The 21,910-nt window shown below is 43.1% G+C and overlaps 1 protein-coding gene and 1 long non-coding RNA gene across 3 annotated transcripts in view; one reads left to right on the top strand and one right to left on the bottom strand.

Annotated features, from left to right (window-relative positions):
• LOC126978835 (titin-like) overlaps window positions 1-21,910 on the top strand; it is a 128,443-nt gene that overhangs the window by 85,901 nt on the left and 20,632 nt on the right. The window contains exons 37-59 of the mRNA XM_050827923.1: window positions 219-539; window positions 906-1,818; window positions 2,551-2,735; window positions 3,468-3,833; window positions 4,200-4,565; window positions 4,932-5,187; window positions 5,554-5,778; window positions 6,877-7,157; window positions 7,890-8,481; window positions 8,848-8,957; window positions 10,056-10,677; window positions 11,410-12,432; window positions 12,799-12,873; window positions 13,240-13,349; window positions 14,082-14,568; window positions 14,722-15,666; window positions 15,820-16,277; window positions 16,644-16,764; window positions 17,497-17,862; window positions 18,016-18,363; window positions 18,730-18,965; window positions 19,698-20,303; window positions 20,670-21,561. Of these exons, the coding sequence (XP_050683880.1) occupies window positions 219-539; window positions 906-1,818; window positions 2,551-2,735; window positions 3,468-3,833; window positions 4,200-4,565; window positions 4,932-5,187; window positions 5,554-5,778; window positions 6,877-7,157; window positions 7,890-8,481; window positions 8,848-8,957; window positions 10,056-10,677; window positions 11,410-12,432; window positions 12,799-12,873; window positions 13,240-13,349; window positions 14,082-14,568; window positions 14,722-15,666; window positions 15,820-16,277; window positions 16,644-16,764; window positions 17,497-17,862; window positions 18,016-18,363; window positions 18,730-18,965; window positions 19,698-20,303; window positions 20,670-21,561 (9,904 nt within the window). The remainder of the gene's footprint in view (window positions 1-218; window positions 540-905; window positions 1,819-2,550; window positions 2,736-3,467; window positions 3,834-4,199; window positions 4,566-4,931; window positions 5,188-5,553; window positions 5,779-6,876; window positions 7,158-7,889; window positions 8,482-8,847; window positions 8,958-10,055; window positions 10,678-11,409; window positions 12,433-12,798; window positions 12,874-13,239; window positions 13,350-14,081; window positions 14,569-14,721; window positions 15,667-15,819; window positions 16,278-16,643; window positions 16,765-17,496; window positions 17,863-18,015; window positions 18,364-18,729; window positions 18,966-19,697; window positions 20,304-20,669; window positions 21,562-21,910) is intronic.
• Window positions 205-21,765, bottom strand: LOC126978869 (uncharacterized). Of its 2 annotated transcripts, XR_007732720.1 has the most exons (14): window positions 21,616-21,765; window positions 21,217-21,270; window positions 20,194-20,484; window positions 19,387-19,461; window positions 12,799-13,164; window positions 12,367-12,432; window positions 11,410-11,634; window positions 8,707-8,847; window positions 5,554-5,778; window positions 4,747-5,187; window positions 2,551-2,916; window positions 1,894-2,184; window positions 1,087-1,527; window positions 205-354 (listed from the first exon to the last, which is right to left on the bottom strand). It is a non-coding gene; the product is annotated as an uncharacterized LOC126978869 (long non-coding RNA). The 2 variants fall into 2 exon arrangements; XR_007732719.1 differs by lacking the exons at window positions 205-354; window positions 1,087-1,527; window positions 1,894-2,184; ... (5 more) ...; window positions 21,217-21,270; window positions 21,616-21,765 and adding exons at window positions 4,350-4,380; window positions 14,563-14,703; window positions 15,070-15,360; window positions 17,191-17,334.

Here is a 21,910-nt window from a genome sequence, read left to right as displayed (position 1 = left end):
ACACTACTGTGCATGAAATTGAATCAATAAAAGACGAAACAACCACCCCATTAGAAGAGACACCTCAGCTGGACATTGAAGACGTTGTTGAAGACACGCCTGAAACAGTGGAAGTCACGGAGACAAAAACAGAAACTGCTGAGATTCGAAAGACAAAAACAACAAAACGCAAGGTCAAAGGAAAAGATGGCGTCGTCCAGGAGGTCACAGAGGTAGAGGTAACAGAAGGCCCACAAGACTTTGTCGAAACATCTGAGGAACCAGTTATTGAAGAAATCGTTGAAACACCCGAAGGTAAGATCATCACTACAACCGTCAAAAAGCGCACTAAGAAAACTAAATCTATTACGACACCTGACACGACTGACACTACTGTGCATGAAATTGAATCAATAAAAGACGAAACAACCACCCCATTAGAAGAGACACCTCAGCTGGACATTGAAGACGTTGTTGAAGACACGCCTGAAACAGTGGAAGTCACGGAGACAAAAACAGAAACTGGTGAGATTCGAAAGACAAAAACAACAAAACGCAAGGTCAAAGGAAAAGATGGCGTTGTCCAGGAGGTCAGAGAGGATGAGGTAACAGAAGGCCCACAAGACATTGTTGAAACATCGGTGGAACCAGTTGTTGAAGAAATCGTTGAAACACCCGAAGGTAAGATAATCACTAAAACTGTCAAAAAGCGCACTAAGAAAACTAAATCTATCACGACTCCTGACACGACTGACACTACTGTACATGAAATTGAACCAATAAAAGACGAAACAACCACCCCGTTAGAAGAGACACCTCAGCTGGACATTGCAGAAGATGTTGAAGACACGCCAGATACAGTGGAAGTCACGGAGACAAAAACAGAAACTGGTGAGATTCGAAAGACAAAAACAACAAAACGCAAGGTCAAAGGAAAAGATGGCGTCGTCCAGGAGGTCACAGAGGTTGAAGTTACAGAAAGCCCACATGACTTTGTCGAAACATCTGAGGAACCAGTTATTGAAGAAATCGTTGAAACACCCGAAGGTAAGATCATCACTACAACCGTCAAAAAGCGCACTAAGAAAACTAAATCTATTACAACACCTGACACGACTGACACTTTTGTACATGAAACTAAACCAATAAAAGACGAAACAACCACCCCATTAGAAGAGACACCTCAGCTGGACATTGCAGACGTTGTTGAAGACACGCCAGAAAGAGTGGAAGTCACGGAGACAAAAACAGAAACTGGTGAGATTCGAAAGACAAAAACTACAAAACGCAAGGTCAAAGGAAAAGATGGCGTCGTCCAGGAGGTCACAAAGGTGGAGGTAACAGAGGGCCCACAAGACATTGTTGAAACATCGGTGGAACCAGTTGTTGAAGAAATCGTTGAAACACCCGAAGGTAAGATCATCACTACAACCGTCAAAAAGCGCACTAAGAAAACTAAATCTATTACGACACCTGACACGACTGACACTTTTGTACATGAAATTGAACCAATAAAAGACGAAACAACCACCCCATTAGAAGAGACACCTCAGCTGGACATTGCAGACGTTGTTGAAGACACACCAGAAACTGTCGAAATCACGGAGACAAAAACAGAAACTGGTGAGATTCGAAAGACAAAAACAACAAAACGCAAGGTCAAAGGAAAAGATGGCGTCGTCCAGGAGGTCACAGAGGTGGAGGTAACAGAAGGCCCACAAGACTTTGTCGAAACATCTGAGGAACCAGTTATTGAAGAAATCGTTGAAACACCCGAAGGTAAGATCATCACTACAACCGTCAAAAAGCGCACTAAGAAAACTAAATCTATTACGACACCTGACACGACTGACACTACTGTGCATGAAATTGAATCAATAAAAGACGAAACAACCACCCCATTAGAAGAGACACCTCAGCTGGACATTGCAGACGTTGTTGAAGACACGCCTGAAACAGTCGAAATCACGGAGACACAAACAGTAACTGGTGAGATTTTAAAGACAAAAACAACAAAACGCAAGGTCAAAGGAAAAGATGGCGTCGTCCCGGAGGTCACAGAGGTTGAGGTAACAGAAGGCCCACAAGAAGTTGTCGAAATAACTGAGGAACCAGTTGTTGAAGAAATCGTTGAAACACCCGAAGGTAAGATCATTACTAAAACTTTCAAAAAACGAACTAAGAAAACTAAATCTATCACGACACCTGACACGACTGACACTAATGTACATGAAATGGTACCAATAAAAGACGAAACAACCGCCCCATTAGAAGAGACACCTCAGCTGGACATTGCTGACGTTGTTGAAGACACGCCTGAAACAGTGGAAGTCACGGAGACAAAAACAGAAACTGGTGAGATTCGAAAGACAAAAACAACAAAACGCAAGGTCAAAGGAAAAGATGGCGTCGTCCAGGAGGTCACAGAGGTGGAGGTAACAGAAGGCCCACAAGGAGTTGTCGAAATGACTGAGGCACCAGTTGTTGAAGAAATCGTTGAAACACCCGAAGGTAAGATCATCACTAAAACAGTCAAAAAGCGCACTAAGAAAACTAAATCTATCACTACACCTGACACGACTGACACTACTGTGCATGAAATTGAACCAATAAAAGACGAAACAACCACCCCATTAGAAGATACACCTCAGCTGGACATTGCAGACGTTGTTGAAGACACGCCAGAAACCGTCGAAATCAAGGAGACAAAAACAGAAACTGGTGAGATTCAAAAGACAAAAACAACAAAACGCAAGGTCAAAGGAAAAGATGGCGTCGTCCAGGAAGTCACAAAGGTGGAGGTAACAGAAGGCCCACAAGTAGACGTTGAAATAACTGAGGAACCAGTTGTTGAAGAAATTGTTGAGACGCCCGAAGGTAAGATCATCACTAAAACTGTCAAAAAGCGCACCAAAAAAACTAAACATATCTCGATACCTGACACCACTGACACTACCGTACACGAAATTGAGCAAACAAAAGACGAAACAATCAACCCATTAGAGGACACATCTCAGCTAGACTTTGCAGACGTTGTTGCAGACACGCCAGAAACAGTTGAAATCACGGAGACACGAACAGAAACTGGTAAGATTCGAAAAACAAAAACAACAAAGCGCAAGGTCAAAGGAAAAGATGGCGTCGTCCAGGAGGTGACAGAGGTGGAGGAAACAGAAGGCCCTCAAGGAATTATCGAAATAACTGAGGAACCAGTTGTTGAAGAAATCGTTGAAACACCCGAAGGTAAGATCATCACTAAAACTCTCAAAAAGCGCACTAAGAAAACTAAATCTATCACTACACCTGACACGACTGACACTACTGTGCATGAAATTGAACCAATAAAAGACGAAACATCCACCCCATTAGAAGAGACACCTCAGCTGGACATTGCTGACGTTGTTGAAGACACGCCTGAAACAGTGGAAGTCACGGAGACAAAAACAGAAACTGGTGAGATTCGAAAGACAAAAACAACAAAACGCAAGGTCAAAGGAAAAGATGGCGTCGTCCAGGAGCTCACAGAGGTGGAGGTAACAGAAGGCCCACAAGAAGACGTTGAAATAACTGAGGAACCAGTTGTTGAAGAAATTGTTGAGACACCTGAAAGTAAGATCATCACTAAAACTCTCAAAAAGCGCACTAAGAAAACTAAATCTATCACTACACCTGACACGACTGACACTACTGTGCATGAAATTGAACCAATAAAAGACGAAACAACCACCCCATTAGAAGAGACACCTCAGCTGGACATTGCAGACGTTGTTGAAGACACGCCTGAAACAGTGGAAGTCACGGAGACAAAAACAGAAACTGGTGAGATTCGAAAGACAAAAACAACAAAACGCAAGGTCAAAGAAAAAGATGGCGTCGTCCAGGAGGTCACAGAGGTGGAGGTAACAGAAGGCCCACAAGAAGACGTTGAAATAACTGAGGAACCAGTTGTTGAAGAAATTGTTGAGACACCTGAAGGTAAGATCATCACTAAAACTGTCAAAAAACGCACTAAGAAAACTAAACATATATCGACACCGGACACCACTGACACTACTGTACATGAAATTGAACCTATAAAAGACGAAACAACCACCCCATTAGAGGAAAAACCTCAGCTGGACTTTGCCGACGTTGTTGAAGACACGCCTGAAACAGTGGAAGTTACGGAGGCAAAAACAGAAACTGGTGTGATTCGAAAGACAAAAACAACAAAACGCAAGGTCAAAGGAAAAGATGGCGTTGTCCAAGAGGTCACAGAGGTGGAGGTAACAGAAGGTCCACAAGAAGACGTTGAAATAACTGAGGAACCAGTTGTTGAAGAAATTGTTGAGACACCCGAAGGTAAGATCATCACAAAAACTGTCAAAAAACGCACTAAGAAAACTAAACATATCTCGACACCTGACACCACTGGCACTACTGTATATGAAATTGAACCAATAAAAGACGAAACAACCACCCCATTAGAGGAAAAACCTCAGCTGGACTTTGCCGACATTGTTGAAGACACGCCTGAAACAGTGGAAGTCACGGAGACAAAAACAGAAACTGGTGAGATTCGAAAGACAAAAACAACAAAACGCAAGGTCAAAGGAAAAGATGGCGTCGTCCAGGAAGTTACAAAGGTGGAGGTAACAGAAGGCCCACAAGAAGACGTTGAAATAACTGAGGAACCAGTTGTTGAAGAAATCATTGAGACGCCCAAAGGTAAGATCATCACTAAAACTGTCAAAAAGCGCACCAAAAAAACTAAACATATCTCGATACCTGACACCACTGACACTACCGTACACGAAATTGAGCAAACAAAAGACGAAACAACCAACCCATTAGAGGACACATCTCAGCTAGACTTTGCAGACGTTGTTGCAGACACGCCAGAAACAGTTGAAATCACGGAGACACGAACAGAAACTGGTGAGATTCGAAAGACAAAAACAACAAAGCGCAAGGTCAAAGGAAAAGATGGCGTCGTCCAGGAGGTCACAGAGGTGGAGGTAACAGAAGGCCCACAAGGCATTGTCGAAATAACTGAGGAACCAGTTGTTGAAGAAATCGTTGAAACACCCGAAGGTAAGATCATCACTAAAACTGTCAAAAAGCGCACTAAGAAAACTAAATCTATCACTACACCTGACACGACTGACACAACTGTGCATGAAATTGAACCAATAAAAGACGAAACAACCACCCCATTAGAAGAGACACCTCAGCTGTACATTGCTGACGTTGTTGAAGACACGCCTGAAACAGTGGAAGTCACGGAGACAAAAACAGAAACTGGTGAGATTCGAAAGACAAAAACAACAAAACGCAAGGTCAAAGGAAAAGATGGCGTCGTCCAGGAGGTCACAGAGGTGGAGGTAACAGAAGGCCCACAAGAAGACGTTGAAATAACTGAGGAACCAGTTGTTGAAGAAATTGTTGAGACACCTGAAGGTAAGATCATCACTAAAACTCTCAAAAAGCGCACTAAGAAAACTAAATCTATCACTACACCTGACACGACTGACACTACTGTGCATGAAATTGAACCAATAAAAGACGAAACAACCACCCCATTAGAAGAGACACCTCAGCTGGACATTGCTGACGTTGTTGAAGACACGCCTGAAACAGTGGAAGTCACGGAGACAAAAACAGAAACTGGTGAGATTCGAAAGACAAAAACAACAAAACGCAAGGTCAAAGGAAAAGATGGCGTCGTCCAGGAGGTCACAGAGGTGGAGGTAACAGAAGGCCCACAAGAAGACGTTGAAATAACTGAGGAACCAGTTGTTGAAGAAATTGTTGAGACACCTGAAGGTAAGATCATCACTAAAACTGTCAAAAAACGCACTAAGAAAACTAAACATATATCGACACCGGACACCACTGACACTACTGTACATAAAATTGAACCAATAAAAGACGAAACAACCACCCCATTAGAGGAAAAACCTCAGCTGGACTTTGCCGACATATTTGAAGACACGCCAGAAACAGTGGAAGTCACGGAGACAAAAACAGAAACTGGTGAGATTCGAAAGACAAAAACAACAAAACGCAAGGTCAAAGGAAAAGATGGCGTCGTCCAGGAAGTCACAAAGGTGGAGGTAACAGAAGGCCCACAAGAAGACGTTGAAATAACTGAGGAACCAGTTGTTGAAGAAATCATTGAGACGCCCGAAGGTAAGATCATCACTAAAACTGTCAAAAAGCGCACTAAGAAAACTAAATCTATCGCGACACCTGACACGACTGACACTACTGTACATGAAATTGAACCAATAAAAGACGAAACAACCACCCCATTAGAAGAGACACCTCAGCTGGACATTGCAGACGTTGTTGAAGACACGCCTGAAACAGTCGAAATCACGGAGACACAAACAGTAACTGATGAGATTTTAAAGACAAAAACAACAAAACGCAAGGTCAAAGGAAAAGATGGCGTCGTCCCGGAGGTCACAGAGGTTGAGGTAACAGAAGGCCCACAAGAAGTTGTCGAAATAACTGAAGAACCAGTTGTTGAAGAAATCGTTGAAACACCCGAAGGTAAGATCATTACTAAAACTTTCAAAAAACGAACTAAGAAAACTAAATCTATCACGACACCTGACACGACTGACACTAATGTACATGAAATGGAACCAATAAAAGACGAAACAACCACCCCATTAGAAGAGACACCTCAGCTGGACATTGCTGACGTTGTTGAAGACACGCCTGAAACAGTGGAAGTCACGGAGACAAAAACAGAAACTGGTGAGATTCGAAAGACAAAAACAACAAAACGCAAGGTCAAAGGAAAAGAAGGCGTCGTCCAGGAGGTCACAAAGGTGGAGGTAACAGAAGGCCCACAAGGCGTTGTCGAAATAACTGAGGCACCAGTTGTTGAAGAAATCGTTGAAACACCCGAAGGTAAGATCATCACTAAAACAGTCAAAAAGCGCACAAAGAAAACTAAATCTATCACTACACCTGACACGACTGACACTACTGTGCATGAAATTGAACCAATAAAAGACGAAACAACCACCCCATTAGAAGAGACACCTCAGCTGGACATTGCAGACGTTGTTGAAGACACGCCTGAAACAGTGGAAGTCACGGAGACAAAAACAGAAACTGGTGAGATTCGAAAGACAAAAACAACAAAACGCAAGGTCAAAGGAAAAGATGGCGTCGTCCAGGAGGTCAAAGAGGTGGAGGTAACAGAAGGCCCACAAGAAGACGTTGAAATAACTGAGGAACCAGTTGTTGAAGAAATTGTTGAGACACCTGAAGGTAAGATCATCACTAAAACTGTCAAAAAACGCACTAAGAAAACTAAACATATCTCGACACCTGACACCACTGACACTACTGTACATGAAATTGAACCTATAAAAGACGAAACAACCACCCCATTAGAGGAAAAACCTCAGCTGGACTTTGCCGACGTTGTTGAAGACACGCCTGAAACAGTGGAAGTTACGGAGGCAAAAACAGAAACTGGTGTGATTCGAAAGACAAAAACAACAAAACGCAAGGTCAAAGGAAAAGATGGCGTCGTCCAGGAGGTCACAGAGGTGGAGGTAACAGAAGGCCCACAAGAAGACGTTGAAATAACTGAGGAACCAGTTGTTGAAGAAATTGTTGAGACACCTGAAGGTAAGATCATCACTAAAACTGTCAAAAAACGCACTAAGAAAACTAAACATATATCGACACCGGACACCACTGACACAACTGTACATGAAATTGAACCTATAAAAGACGAAACAACCACCCCATTAGAGGAAAAACCTCAGCTGGACTTTGCCGACGTTGTTGAAGACACGCCTGAAACAGTGGAAGTTACGGAGGCAAAAACAGAAACTGGTGTGATTCGAAAGACAAAAACAACAAAACGCAAGGTCAAAGGAAAAGATGGCGTTGTCCAGGAGGTCACAGAGGTGGAGGTAACAGAAGGCCCACAAGAAGACGTTGAAATAACTGAGGAACCAGTTGTTGAAGAAATCATTGAGACGCCCGAAGGTAAGATCATCACTAAAACTGTCAAAAAGCGCACCAAAAAAACTAAACATATCTCGATACCTGACACCACTGACACTACCGTACACGAAATTGAGCAAACAAAAGACGAAACAACCAACCCATTAGAGGACACATCTCAGCTAGACTTTGCAGACGTTGTTGCAGACACGCCAGAAACAGTTGAAATCACGGAGACACGAACAGAAACTGGTGAGATTCGAAAGACAAAAACAACAAAGCGCAAGGTCAAAGGAAAAGATGGCGTCGTCCAGGAGGTCACAGAGGTGGAGGTAACAGAAGGCCCACAAGGCATTGTCGAAATAACTGAGGAACCAGTTGTTGAAGAAATCGTTGAAACACCCGAAGGTAAGATCATCACTAAAACTGTCAAAAAGCGCACTAAGAAAACTAAATCTATCACTACACCTGACACGACTGACACTACTGTGCATGAAATTGAACCAATAAAAGACGAAACAACCACCCCATTAGAAGAGACACCTCAGCTGGACATTGCTGACGTTGTTGAAGACACGCCTGAAACAGTGGAAGTCACGGAGACAAAAACAGAAACTGGTGATATTCGAAAGACAAAAACAACAAAACGCAAGGTCAAAGGAAAAGATGGCGTCGTCCCGGAGGTCACAGAGGTTGAGGTAACAGAAGGCCCACAAGAAGTTGTCGAAATAACTGAAGAACCAGTTGTTGAAGAAATCGTTGAAACACCCGAAGGTAAGATCATTACTAAAACTTTCAAAAAACGAACTAAGAAAACTAAATCTATCACGACACCTGACACGACTGACACTAATGTACATGAAATGGAACCAATAAAAGACGAAACAACCACCCCATTAGAAGAGACACCTCAGCTGGACATTGCTGACGTTGTTGAAGACACGCCTGAAACAGTGGAAGTCACGGAGACAAAAACAGAAACTGGTGAGATTCGAAAGACAAAAACAACAAAACGCAAGGTCAAAGGAAAAGAAGGCGTCGTCCAGGAGGTCACAAAGGTGGAGGTAACAGAAGGCCCACAAGGCGTTGTCGAAATAACTGAGGCACCAGTTGTTGAAGAAATCGTTGAAACACCCGAAGGTAAGATCATCACTAAAACAGTCAAAAAGCGCACAAAGAAAACTAAATCTATCACTACACCTGACACGACTGACACTACTGTGCATGAAATTGAACCAATAAAAGACGAAACAACCACCCCATTAGAAGAGACACCTCAGCTGGACATTGCAGACGTTGTTGAAGACACGCCTGAAACAGTGGAAGTCTCGGAGACAAAAACAGAAACTGGTGAGATTCGAAAGACAAAAACAACAAAACGCAAGGTCAAAGGAAAAGATGGCGTCGTCCAGGAGGTCAAAGAGGTGGAGGTAACAGAAGGCCCACAAGAAGACGTTGAAATAACTGAGGAACCAGTTGTTGAAGAAATTGTTGAGACACCTGAAGGTAAGATCATCACTAAAACTGTCAAAAAACGCACTAAGAAAACTAAACATATCTCGACACCTGACACCACTGACACTACTGTACATGAAATTGAACCTATAAAAGACGAAACAACCACCCCATTAGAGGAAAAACCTCAGCTGGACTTTGCCGACGTTGTTGAAGACACGCCTGAAACAGTGGAAGTTACGGAGGCAAAAACAGAAACTGGTGTGATTCGAAAGACAAAAACAACAAAACGCAAGGTCAAAGGAAAAGATGGCGTCGTCCAGGAGGTCACAGAGGTGGAGGTAACAGAAGGCCCACAAGAAGACGTTGAAATAACTGAGGAACCAGTTGTTGAAGAAATTGTTGAGACACCTGAAGGTAAGATCATCACTAAAACTGTCAAAAAACGCACTAAGAAAACTAAACATATATCGACACCGGACACCACTGACACAACTGTACATGAAATTGAACCTATAAAAGACGAAACAACCACCCCATTAGAGGAAAAACCTCAGCTGGACTTTGCCGACGTTGTTGAAGACACGCCTGAAACAGTGGAAGTTACGGAGGCAAAAACAGAAACTGGTGTGATTCGAAAGACAAAAACAACAAAACGCAAGGTCAAAGGAAAAGATGGCGTTGTCCAGGAGGTCACAGAGGTGGAGGTAACAGAAGGCCCACAAGAAGACGTTGAAATAACTGAGGAACCAGTTGTTGAAGAAATCATTGAGACGCCCGAAGGTAAGATCATCACTAAAACTGTCAAAAAGCGCACCAAAAAAACTAAACATATCTCGATACCTGACACCACTGACACTACCGTACACGAAATTGAGCAAACAAAAGACGAAACAACCAACCCATTAGAGGACACATCTCAGCTAGACTTTGCAGACGTTGTTGCAGACACGCCAGAAACAGTTGAAATCACGGAGACACGAACAGAAACTGGTGAGATTCGAAAGACAAAAACAACAAAGCGCAAGGTCAAAGGAAAAGATGGCGTCGTCCAGGAGGTCACAGAGGTGGAGGTAACAGAAGGCCCACAAGGCATTGTCGAAATAACTGAGGAACCAGTTGTTGAAGAAATCGTTGAAACACCCGAAGGTAAGATCATCACTAAAACTGTCAAAAAGCGCACTAAGAAAACTAAATCTATCACTACACCTGACACGACTGACACTACTGTGCATGAAATTGAACCAATAAAAGACGAAACAACCACCCCATTAGAAGAGACACCTCAGCTGGACATTGCTGACGTTGTTGAAGACACGCCTGAAACAGTGGAAGTCACGGAGACAAAAACAGAAACTGGTGATATTCGAAAGACAAAAACAACAAAACGCAAGGTCAAAGGAAAAGATGGCGTCGTCCAGGAGGTCACAGAGGTGGAGGTAACAGAAGGCCCACAAGAAGACGTTGAAATAACTGAGGAACCAGTTGTTGAAGAAATTGTTGAGACACCTGAAGGTAAGATCATCACTAAAACTGTCAAAAAACGCACTAAGAAAACTAAACATATATCGACACCGGACACCACTGACACTACTGTACATGAAATTGAACCTATAAAAGACGAAACAACCACCCCATTAGAGGAAAAACCTCAGCTGGACTTTGCCGACGTTGTTGAAGACACGCCTGAAACAGTGGAAGTTACGGAGGCAAAAACAGAAACTGGTGTGATTCGAAAGACAAAAAAAACAAAACGCAAGGTCAAACAAAAAGATGGCGTTGTCCAGGAGGTCACAGAGGTGGAGGTTACAGAAGGTCCACAAGAAGACGTTGAAATAACTGAGGAACCAGTTGTTGAAGAAATTGTTGAGACACCCGAAGGTAAGATCATCACTAAAACAGTCAAAAAGCGCACAAAGAAAACTAAATCTATCACTACACCTGACACGACTGACACTACTGTGCATGAAATTGAGCCAATAAAAGACGAAACAACCACCCCATTAGAAGAGACACCTCAGCTGGACATTGCAGACGTTGTTGAAGACACGCCTGAAACAGTGGAAGTCACGGAGACAAAAACAGAAACTGGTGAGATTCGAAAGACAAAAACAACAAAACGCAAGGTCAAAGGAAAAGATGGCGTCGTCCAGGAGGTCACAGAGGTGGAGGTAACAGAAGGCCCACAAGAAGACGTTGAAATAACTGAGGAACCAGTTGTTGAAGAAATTGTTGAGACACCTGAAGGTAAGATCATCACTAAAACTGTCAAAAAGCGCACTAAGAAGACTAAACATATCTCGACACCTGACACCACTGACACTACCGTACACGAAATTGAGCAAACAAAAGACGAAACAACCACCCCATTAGAGGAAAAACCTCAGCTGGACTTTGCCGACGTTGTTAAAAACACGCCTGAAACAGTGGAAGTTACGGAGACAAAAACAGAAACTGGTGAGATTCGAAAGACAAAAACAACAAAACGCAAGGTCAAAGGAAAAGATGGCGTCGTCCAGGAAGTCACAAAGGTGGAGGTAACAGAAGGCCCACAAGAAGACGTTGAAATAACTGAGGAACCAGTTGTTGAAGAAATCATTGCAACGCCCGAAGGTAAGTTCATCACTAAAACTGTCAAAAAGCGCACTAAGAAAACGAAACATATCTCGATACCTGACACCACTGACACAACCGTACACGAAATTGAGCAAACAAAAGACGAAACAACCACCCCATTAGAGGATACACCTCAGCTCGACTTTGCAGACGTTGTTGTAGACACGCCTGAAACAGTGGAAGTCACGGAGACACGAACAGAATCTGGTGAGATTCGAAAGACAAAAACAACAAAACGCAAGGTCAAAGGAAAAGATAGTGTAGTCCAGGAGGTCACAGAGGTGGAGGTAACAGAAGGTCCACAAGAAGATGTTGAAATCACTGAGGAACCAGTTGTTGAAGAAATTGTTGAGACACCCGAAGGTAAGATCATCACTAAAACTGTCAAAAAACGCACAAAGAAAACTAAATCTATCACGACACCTGACACGACTGACACTACTTTACATGAAATTGAACCACTAAAAGACGAAACAACCACCCCAGTAGAAGAGACACCTCAGCTGGACATTGCAGTTGATGTTGAAGTCACGCCAGAAACAGTGGAAGTCACGGAGACGAAAACAGAAACTGGTGAGATTCGAAAGACAAAAACAACAAAACGCAAGGTCAAAGGAAAAGATGGCGTCGTCCAGGAGGTCACAGAGGTGGAGGTAACAGAAGGTCCACAAGAAGACGTTGAAATAACTGAGGAACCAGTTGTTGAAGAAATTGTGAAGACACCCGAAGGTAAGATCATCACTAAAACTGTCAAAAAGCGCACTAAGAAAACTAAATCTATCACTACACCTGACACGACTGACACTACTGTGCATGAAATTGAACCAATAAAAGACGAAAAAACCACCCCATTAGAGGAAAAACCTCAGCTGGACTTTGCCGATATTGTTGAAGACACGCCTGAAACAGTGGAAGTCACGGAGACAAAAACAGAAACTGGTAAGATTCGAAAGACAAAAACAACAAAACGCAAGGTCAAAGGAAAAGATGGCATCGTCCAGGAAGTCACAAAGGTGGAGGTAACAGAAGGCCCACAAGAAGACGTTGAAATAACTGAGGAACCAGATGTTGAAGAAATCATTGAGACTCCCGAAGGTAAGTTCATCACTAAAACTGTCAAAAAGCGCACTAAGAAAACTAAACATATCTCGATACCTGACACCACTGACACTACCGTACACGAAATTGAGCAAATAAAAGACGAAACAACCACCCCATTAGAGGATACACCTCAGCTCGACTTTGCAGACGTTGTTGTAGACACGCCAGAAACAGTGGAAGTCACGGAGACACGAACAGAATCTGGTGAGATTCGAAAGACAAAAACAACAAAACGCAAGGTCAAAGGAAAAGATGGCGCTGTCCAAGAGGTCACAGAGGTGGAGGTAACAGAAGGCCCACAAGTAGACGTTGAAATAACTGAGGAACCAGTTGTTGAAGAAATTGTTGAGACGCCCGAAGGTAAGATCATCACTAAAACTGTCAAAAAGCGCACCAAAAAAACTAAACATATCTCGATACCTGACACCACTGACACTACCGTACACGAAATTGAGCAAACAAAAGACGAAACAACCAACCCATTAGAGGACACATCTCAGCTAGACTTTGCAGACGTTGTTGCAGACACGCCAGAAACAGTTGAAATCACGGAGACACGAACAGAAACTGGTAAGATTCGAAAAACAAAAACAACAAAGCGCAAGGTCAAAGGAAAAGATGGCGTCATCCAGGAGGTCACAGAGGTGGAGGTAACAGAAGGTCCACAAGAAGACGTTGAATTAACTGAGGAACCAGTTGTTGAAGAAATTGTTGAGACACCTGAAGGTAAGATCATCACTAAAACTGTCAAAAAACGCACTAAGAAAACTAAACATATCTCGACACCTGACACCACTGACACTACTGTACATGAAATTGAACCAATAAAAGACGAAAAAACCACCCCATTAGAGGAAAAACCTCAGCTGGACTTTGCCGATGTTGTTGAAGACACGCCTGAAACAGTGGAAGTCATGGAGACAAAAACAGAAACTGGTGAGATTCGAAAGACAAAAACAACAAAACGCAAGGTCAAAGGAAAAGATGGCGTCGTCCAGGAAGTCACAAAGGTGGAGGTAACAGAAGGCCCACAAGAAAACGTTGAAATAACTGAGGAACCAGTTGTTGAAGAAATCATTGAGACGCCCGAAGGTAAGTTCATCACTAAAACTGTCAAAAAGCGCACTAAGAAAACTAAACATATCTCGATACCTGACACCACTGACACTACCGTACACGAAATTGAGCAAACAAAAGACGATACAACCACCCCATTAGAGGATACACCTCAGCTCGACTTTGCAGACGTTGTTGTAGACACGCCAGAAACAGTGGAAGTCACGGAGACACGAACAGAATCTGGTGATATGCGAAAGACAAAAACAACTAAACGCAAGGTCAAAGGAAAAGATGGCGCTGTCCAGGAGGTCACAGAGGTGGAGGTAACAGAAGGTCCACAAGAAGACGTTGAAAAAACTGAGGAACCAGTTGTTGAAGAAATAGTGGAGACACCCGAAGGTAAGATCATCACTAAAACTGTCAAAAAGCGCACTAAGAAAACTACACATATCTCGACACCTGACACCACTGACACTACCGTACACGAAATAGAGCAAATAAAAGACGAAACAACCACCCCACTAGAGGATAGACCTCAGCTCGATTTTGCAGACGTTGTCGTAGACACGCCAGAAACAGTGGAAGTCACGGAGACAAAAACAGAAACTGGTGAGATTCGAAAGACAAAAACAACAAAACGCAAGGTCAAAGGAAAAGATGGCGTCGTCCAGGAAGTCACAAAGGTGGAGGTAACAGAAGGCCCACAAGAAGACGTTGAAATAACTGAGGAACCAGTTGTTGAAGAAATCATTGAGACGCCCGAAGGTAAGTTCATCACTAAAACTGTCAAAAAGCGCACTAAGAAAACTAAACATATCTCGATACCTGACACCACTGACACTACCGTACACGAAATTGAGCAAACAAAAGACGATACAACCACCCCATTAGAGGATACACCTCAGCTCGACTTTGCAGACGTTGTTGTAGACACGCCAGAAACAGTGGAAGTCACGGAGACACGAACAGAATCTGGTGATATTCGAAAGACAAAAACAACAAAACGCAAGGTCAAAGGAAAAGATGGCGCTGTCCAGGAGGTCACAGAGGTGGAGGTAACAGAAGGTCCACAAGAAGACGTTGAAAAAACTGAGGAACCAGTTGTTGAAGAAATAGTGGAGACACCCGAAGGTAAGATCATCACTAAAACTGTCAAAAAGCGCACTAAGAAAACTACACATATCTCGACACCTGACACCACTGACACTACCGTACACGAAATAGAGCAAATAAAAGACGAAACAACCACCGCACTAGAGGATACACCTCAGCTCGATTTTGCAGACGTTGTCGTAGACACGCCAGAAACAGTGGAAGTCACGGAGACACGAACAGAATCTGGTGAGATTCGAAAGACAAAAACAACAAAACGCAAGGTCATAGGAAAATATGGCGTTGTCCAGGAGGTCACAGAGGTGGAGGTAACAGAAGGTCCACAAGAAGACGTTGAAATAACTGAGGAACCAGTTGTTGAAGAAATTGTTGAGACACCCGAAGGTAAGATAATCACTAAAACTGTCAAAAAACGCACAAAGAAAACTAAACATATCTCGACACCTGACACCACTGACACTACTTTACATGAAATTGAACCAATAAAAGACGAAACAACCACCCAATTAGAAGATACACCTCAGCTGGACATTGCAGACATTGTTGAAGACACGCCAGAAACCGTCGAAATCACGGAGACAAAAACAGAAACTGGTGATATTCGAAAGACAAAAACAACAAAACGCAAGGTCAAAGGAAAAGATGGCGTTGTCCAGGAGGTCACAGAGGTTGAGGTAACAGAAGGCCCACAAGACGTTGTCGAAATAACTGAGGAACCAGTTGTTGAAGAAATCGTTGAAACACCCGAAGGTAAGATCATTACTAAAACTTTCAAAAAGCAAACTAAGAAAACTAAATCTATCACGACACCTGACACGACCGACACTACTGTACATGATATTGAACCAATAAAAGACGAAAAAACCACCCCATTAGAAGATACACCTCAGCTGGACATTGCAGACGTTGTTGAAGACACGCCAGAAACCGTCGAAATCACGGAGACAAAAACAGAAACTGGTGAGATTCGAAAGACAAAAACAACAAAACGCAAGGTCAAAGGAAAAGATGGCGCTGTCCAGGAGGTCACAGACGTTGAGGTAACAGAAGGCACACAAGACGTTGTCGAAATAACTGAGGAACCAGTTGTTGAAGAAATCGTTGAAACACCCGAAGGTAAGATCATTACTAAATCTTTCAAAAAGCGCACTAAGAAAACTAAATCTATCACGACACCTGACACGAATGACACTACTGTACATGAAATTGAACCAATAAAAGACGGAACAACCACCCCATTAGAAGAGACACCTCAGCTGGACATTGCAGTCGTTCTTGAAGACACGCCAGAAACAGTGGAAGTCACGGACACAAAAACAGAAATTGGTGAGATTCGAAAGACAAAAAGAACAAAACGCAAGGTCAAAGGAAAAGATGGCGTTGTCCAGGAGGTCACAGAGGTTGAGGTAACAGAAGGCCCACAAGGCGTTGTCGAAATAACTGAGGAACCAGTTGTTGAAGAAATCGTTGAAACACCCGAAGGTAAGATCATTACTAAATCTTTCAAAAAGCGCACTAAGAAAACTAAATCTATCACTACACCTGACACGACTGACACTACTGTGCATGAAGTTGAACCAATAAAAGACGAAACAACCACCCCATTAGAAGAGACACCTCAGCTGGACATTGCAGACGTTGTTGAAGACACGCCTGAAACAGTGGATGTCACGGAGATAAAAACAGAAACTGGTGAGATTCGAAAGACAAAAACAACAAAACGCAAGGAAAAAGGAAAAGATGGCGTCGTCCAGGAGGTCACAGAGGTGGAGGTGACAGAAGGTCCACAAGAAGACGTTGAAATAACTGAGGAACCAGTTGTTGAAGAAATTGTTGAGACACCCGAAGGTAAGATCATCACTAAAACTGTCAAAAAGCGCACTAAGAAAACTAAATCCATCACGACACCTGACACGACTGACACTACTGTACATGAAATTGAACCAATAAAAGACGAAACAACCACCCCATTAGAAGAGACACCTCAGCTGGACATTGCAGTTGTTGTTGAAGACACGCCAGAAACAGTGGAAGTCACGGAGACTAAAACAGAAACTGGTGAGATTCGAAAGACAAAAACAACAAAACGCAAGGAAAAAGGAAAAGATGGCGTCGTCCAGGAGGTCACAGAGGTGGAGGTCACAGAGGGCCCACAAGACGTTGTTGAAACATCGGTGGAACCAGGTTTTGAAGAAATTGTTGAAACACCCGAAGGTAAGATTATCACTAAAACTGTCAAAAAGCGCACTAAGAAAACTAAATCTATCACGACACCTGACACGACTGACACTACTGTACATAAAATTGAACCAATAAAAGACGAAACAACCACCCCATTAGAAGAGACAACTCAGCTGGACATTGCAGTTGTTGTTGAAGACACGCCAGAAACAGTGGAAGTCACGGAGACTAAAACAGAAACTGGTGAGATTCGTAAGACAAAAATAACAAAACGCAAAGTAAAAGGAAAAAATGGCGTCGTCCAAGAGGTCACAGAGGTGGAGGTCACAGACGGCCCACAAGAAGACGTTGAAATGACTGAGGAACCAATTGTTGAAGAAATCGTTGAAACACCCGAAGGTAAGGTCATCACTAAAACCGTCAAAAAGCGCACTAAGAAAACTAAACATATCTCGACACCTGACACCACTGACACTACCGTTCACGAAATACAACACATAAAATACGATACACCAACCCCATCAGAGGAGACACCTCGGCTGGATTTTGCAGACGCTGTTGAAGACACTCAAGATACAGTCGTAATCACGGAAACAAAAACAGAAACTGGTGACATTCGTAAGACAAAAATAACAAAACGCAAGGTCAAAGGAAAAGATGGCGTTGTCCAAGAGTTCACAGAGGAGGAGATACCAGAAGGCCCACAGGAAGACGTCGAATTAACAGAGAAACCAGTTGTTGAAGAAATCGTTGAAACACCCGAAGGTAAGGTCATCACTAAAACCATCAAAAAGCGCACTCAGAAAACAAAACATATCTCGACACCTGACACCACTGACACTACCGTACACGAAATAGAACACATAAAAGACGAAACAACAACCCTATTAGAAGAGACTCCTCGGCTGGATATTGGAGACGCTGTTGAAGACACTCCAGATACAGTCGTAATCACTGCGACAAAAACTGAAACAGGTAAGATTCGTCAGACAACAACACCAAAACGCAAGGTCAAAGCAAAAGATGGCGTCGTGAACGAGATCCCAGAGGTGGGGGTAACAGAAGGCCCATTAGAAGACGTCGAATTAACAGAGGAATCAGTTGTTGATGAAATCGTTGAAACACCCGAAGGTAAGGTCATCACTAAAACCGTCAAAAAGCGAACTCAGAAAACAAAACATATCTCGACACCTGACACCACTGACACTACCGTACACGTAATAGAACACATAAAAGACGAAACAACAACCCCATTAGAGGAGACACCTCGGCTGGATTTTGCAGACGCTGTTGAAGACGCTCCAGATACAGTCGTAATCACGGAAACAAAAACAGAAACTGGTGACATTCGTAAGACAAAAACAACAAAACGCAAGGTTAAAGGAAAAGATGGTGTTGTCCAAGAGCTCACAGAGGAACAGGTTACAGAAAGCCCAAAAGAAGACGTCGAACTTACTGAGGAGCCAATTGTTGAAGAAATCGTTGAAACACCCGAAGGTAAGGTCATCACTAAAACCGTCACAAAGCGCACTAAGAAAACTAAACATATCTCGACACCTGACACCACTGACACTACCGTACATGAAAAAGAACACATAAAAGACGAAAAAACAACCCCATTAGAGGAGACACCTCGGCCGGATTTTGCAGACGCTGTTGAAGACACTCCAGAAACAGTCGTAATCACGGAGACGAAAACAGAAACTGGTGACATTCGTCAGACAAAAACAACAAAACGCAAGGTTAAAGGAAAAGATGGCGTTGTTCAAGAGCTCACAGAGGTGGAGATAACAGAAGGCCGACAAGAAGACTTCGAACTAACTGAGGAACCATTTAATGAAGAAATCGTTGAAACACCCGAAGGTAAGATCATCACTAAAACCGTCAAAAAGCGCACTAAGAAAACTAAACATATCTCGACACCTGACACCACTGACACTACCGTACACGAAATAGAACACATAAGAGACGAAACAACAACCCCATTAGAGGAGACACCTCGGCCGGATTTTGGAGACACTGTTGAATACACTCCAGATACAGTCGTAATCACTGAGACAAAAACTGAAACAGGTAAGATTCGTAAAACAACATCACCAAAACGCAAGGTCAAAGGAAAAGATGGCGTCGTCCAAGAGATCACAGAGGTGGAGGTTACAGAAGGCCCATTAGAAGACGTCAAAATAACAGAGGAACCAGTTGTTGAAGAAATCGTTGAAACACCCGAAGGTAAGGTCATCACTAAGACCGTCAAAAAGCACACTAAGAAAACTAAACATATCTCGACACCTGACACCACTGACACTACCGTACACGAAATTGTACACATGAACGACGAAACAACAACCCCATTAGAGGAGACACCTCGGCCGGATATTGGAGACGCTGTTGAAGACACTCCAGATACAGTCGTAATCACTGCGACAAAAACTGAAACAGGTAAGATTCGTCAGACAACAACACCAAAACGCAAGGTCAAAGCAAAAGATGGCGTCGTGAACGAGATCCCACAGGTGGGGGTAACAGAAGGCCCATTAGAAGACGTCGAATTAACAGAGGAATCAGTTGTTGACGAAATCGTTGAAACACCCGAAGGTAAGGTCATCACTAAAACCGTCAAAAAGCGCACTCAGAAAACAAAACATATCTCGACACCTGACACCACTGACACTACCGTACACGAAATAGAACACATAAAAGACGAAACAACAACCCCATTAGAGGAGACACCTCGGCTGGATTTTGCAGACGCTGTTGAAGACACTCCAGATACAGTCGTAATCACGGAAACAAAAACAGAAACTGGTGACATTCGTAAGACAAAAACAACAAAACGCAAGGTTAAAGGAAAAGATGGTGTTGTCCAAGAGCTCACAGAGGAACAGGTTACAGAAAGCCCAAAAGAAGACGTCGAACTTACTGAGGAGCCAATTGTTGAAGAAATCGTTGAAACACCCGAAGGTAAGGTCATCACTAAAACCGTCAAAAAGCGCACTAAGAAAACTAAACATATCTCGACACCTGACACCACTGACACTACCATACACGAAAAAGAACACATAAAAGACGAAAAAACAACCCCATTAGAGGAGACACCTCGGCCCGATTTTGCAGACGCTGTTGAAGACAGTCCAGAAACAGTCGTAATCACGGAGACGAAAACAGAAACTGGTGACATTCGTCAGACAAAAACAACAAAACGCAAGGTTAAAGGAAAAGATGGCGTTGTTCAAGAGCTCACAGAGGTGGAGATAACAGAAGGCCGACAAGAACACTTCGAACTAACTGAGGAACCATTTAATGAAGAAATCGTTGAAACACCCGAAGGTAAGATCATCACAAAAATTGTGAAAAAGCGCACTAAGAAAACTAAACATATCTCGACACCTGACACCACTGACACTACCGTACACGAAATAGAACACATAAGAGACGAAACAACAACCCCATTAGAGGAGACACCCCGGCTGGATTTTGCAGACGCTGTTGAAGACACTCCAGATACTGTCGTAATCACGGAAACAAAAACAGAAACTGGTGACATTCGTAAGACAAAAACAACAAAACGCAAGGTCAAAGGAAAAGACGGCGTTGTCCAAGAGCTCACAGAGGAGAAGGTGACAGAAGGCCCACAGGAAGACGTCGAATTAACAGAGGAACCAGTTGTTGAAGAAATCGTTGAAACACCCGAAGGTAAGGTCATCACTAAGACCGTCAAAAAGCGCACTAAGAAAACAAAACATATCTCGGCACCTGACACCACAAACACTACCGTACACGAAACAACAACCCCATTAGAGGAGACACCTCGGCCGGATTTTGCAGACGCTGTTGAAGACACTCCAGAAACAGTCGTAATCACGGAGACAAAAACAGAAACTGGTGACATTCGTAAGACAAAAACAACAAAACGCAAGGTCAAAGGAAAAGATGGCGTTGTCCAAGAGTTCACAGAGGAGGAGGTAACAGAAGGCCGACAAGAAGACTTCGATCTTACTGAGAAACCATTTAATGAAGAAATCGTTGAAACACCCAAAGGTAAGATCATCACAAAAATTGTGAAAAAGCCCACTAAGAAAACAAAACATATCTCGACACCTGACACCACAAACACTACCGTCTACGAAACAACAACCCCATTAGAGGAGACACCTCGGCCGGATTTTGCAGACTCTGTTGAAGACACTCCAGAAACAGTCGTAATCACGGAGACAAAAACAGAAACTGGTGACATTCGTAAGACAAAAACAACAAAACGCAATGTCAAAGGAAAAGATGGTATTGTCCAAGAGCTCACAGACGTACAGGTTACAGAAAGTCCACAAGAAGACGTCGAACTAACAGAGGAACCAGTTGTTGAAGAAATCGTTGAAACACCCGAAGGTAAGGTCATCACTAAAACTGTCAAAAAGTGCACTAAGAAAACTAAACATATCTCGAGACCTGA

Source organism: Leptidea sinapis, chromosome Z (assembly GCF_905404315.1).
Source record: "Leptidea sinapis chromosome Z, ilLepSina1.1, whole genome shotgun sequence".
Lineage (NCBI taxonomy): Eukaryota > Metazoa > Arthropoda > Insecta > Lepidoptera > Pieridae > Leptidea > Leptidea sinapis.
This window is presented reverse-complemented; position numbering and strand designations above follow the sequence as displayed.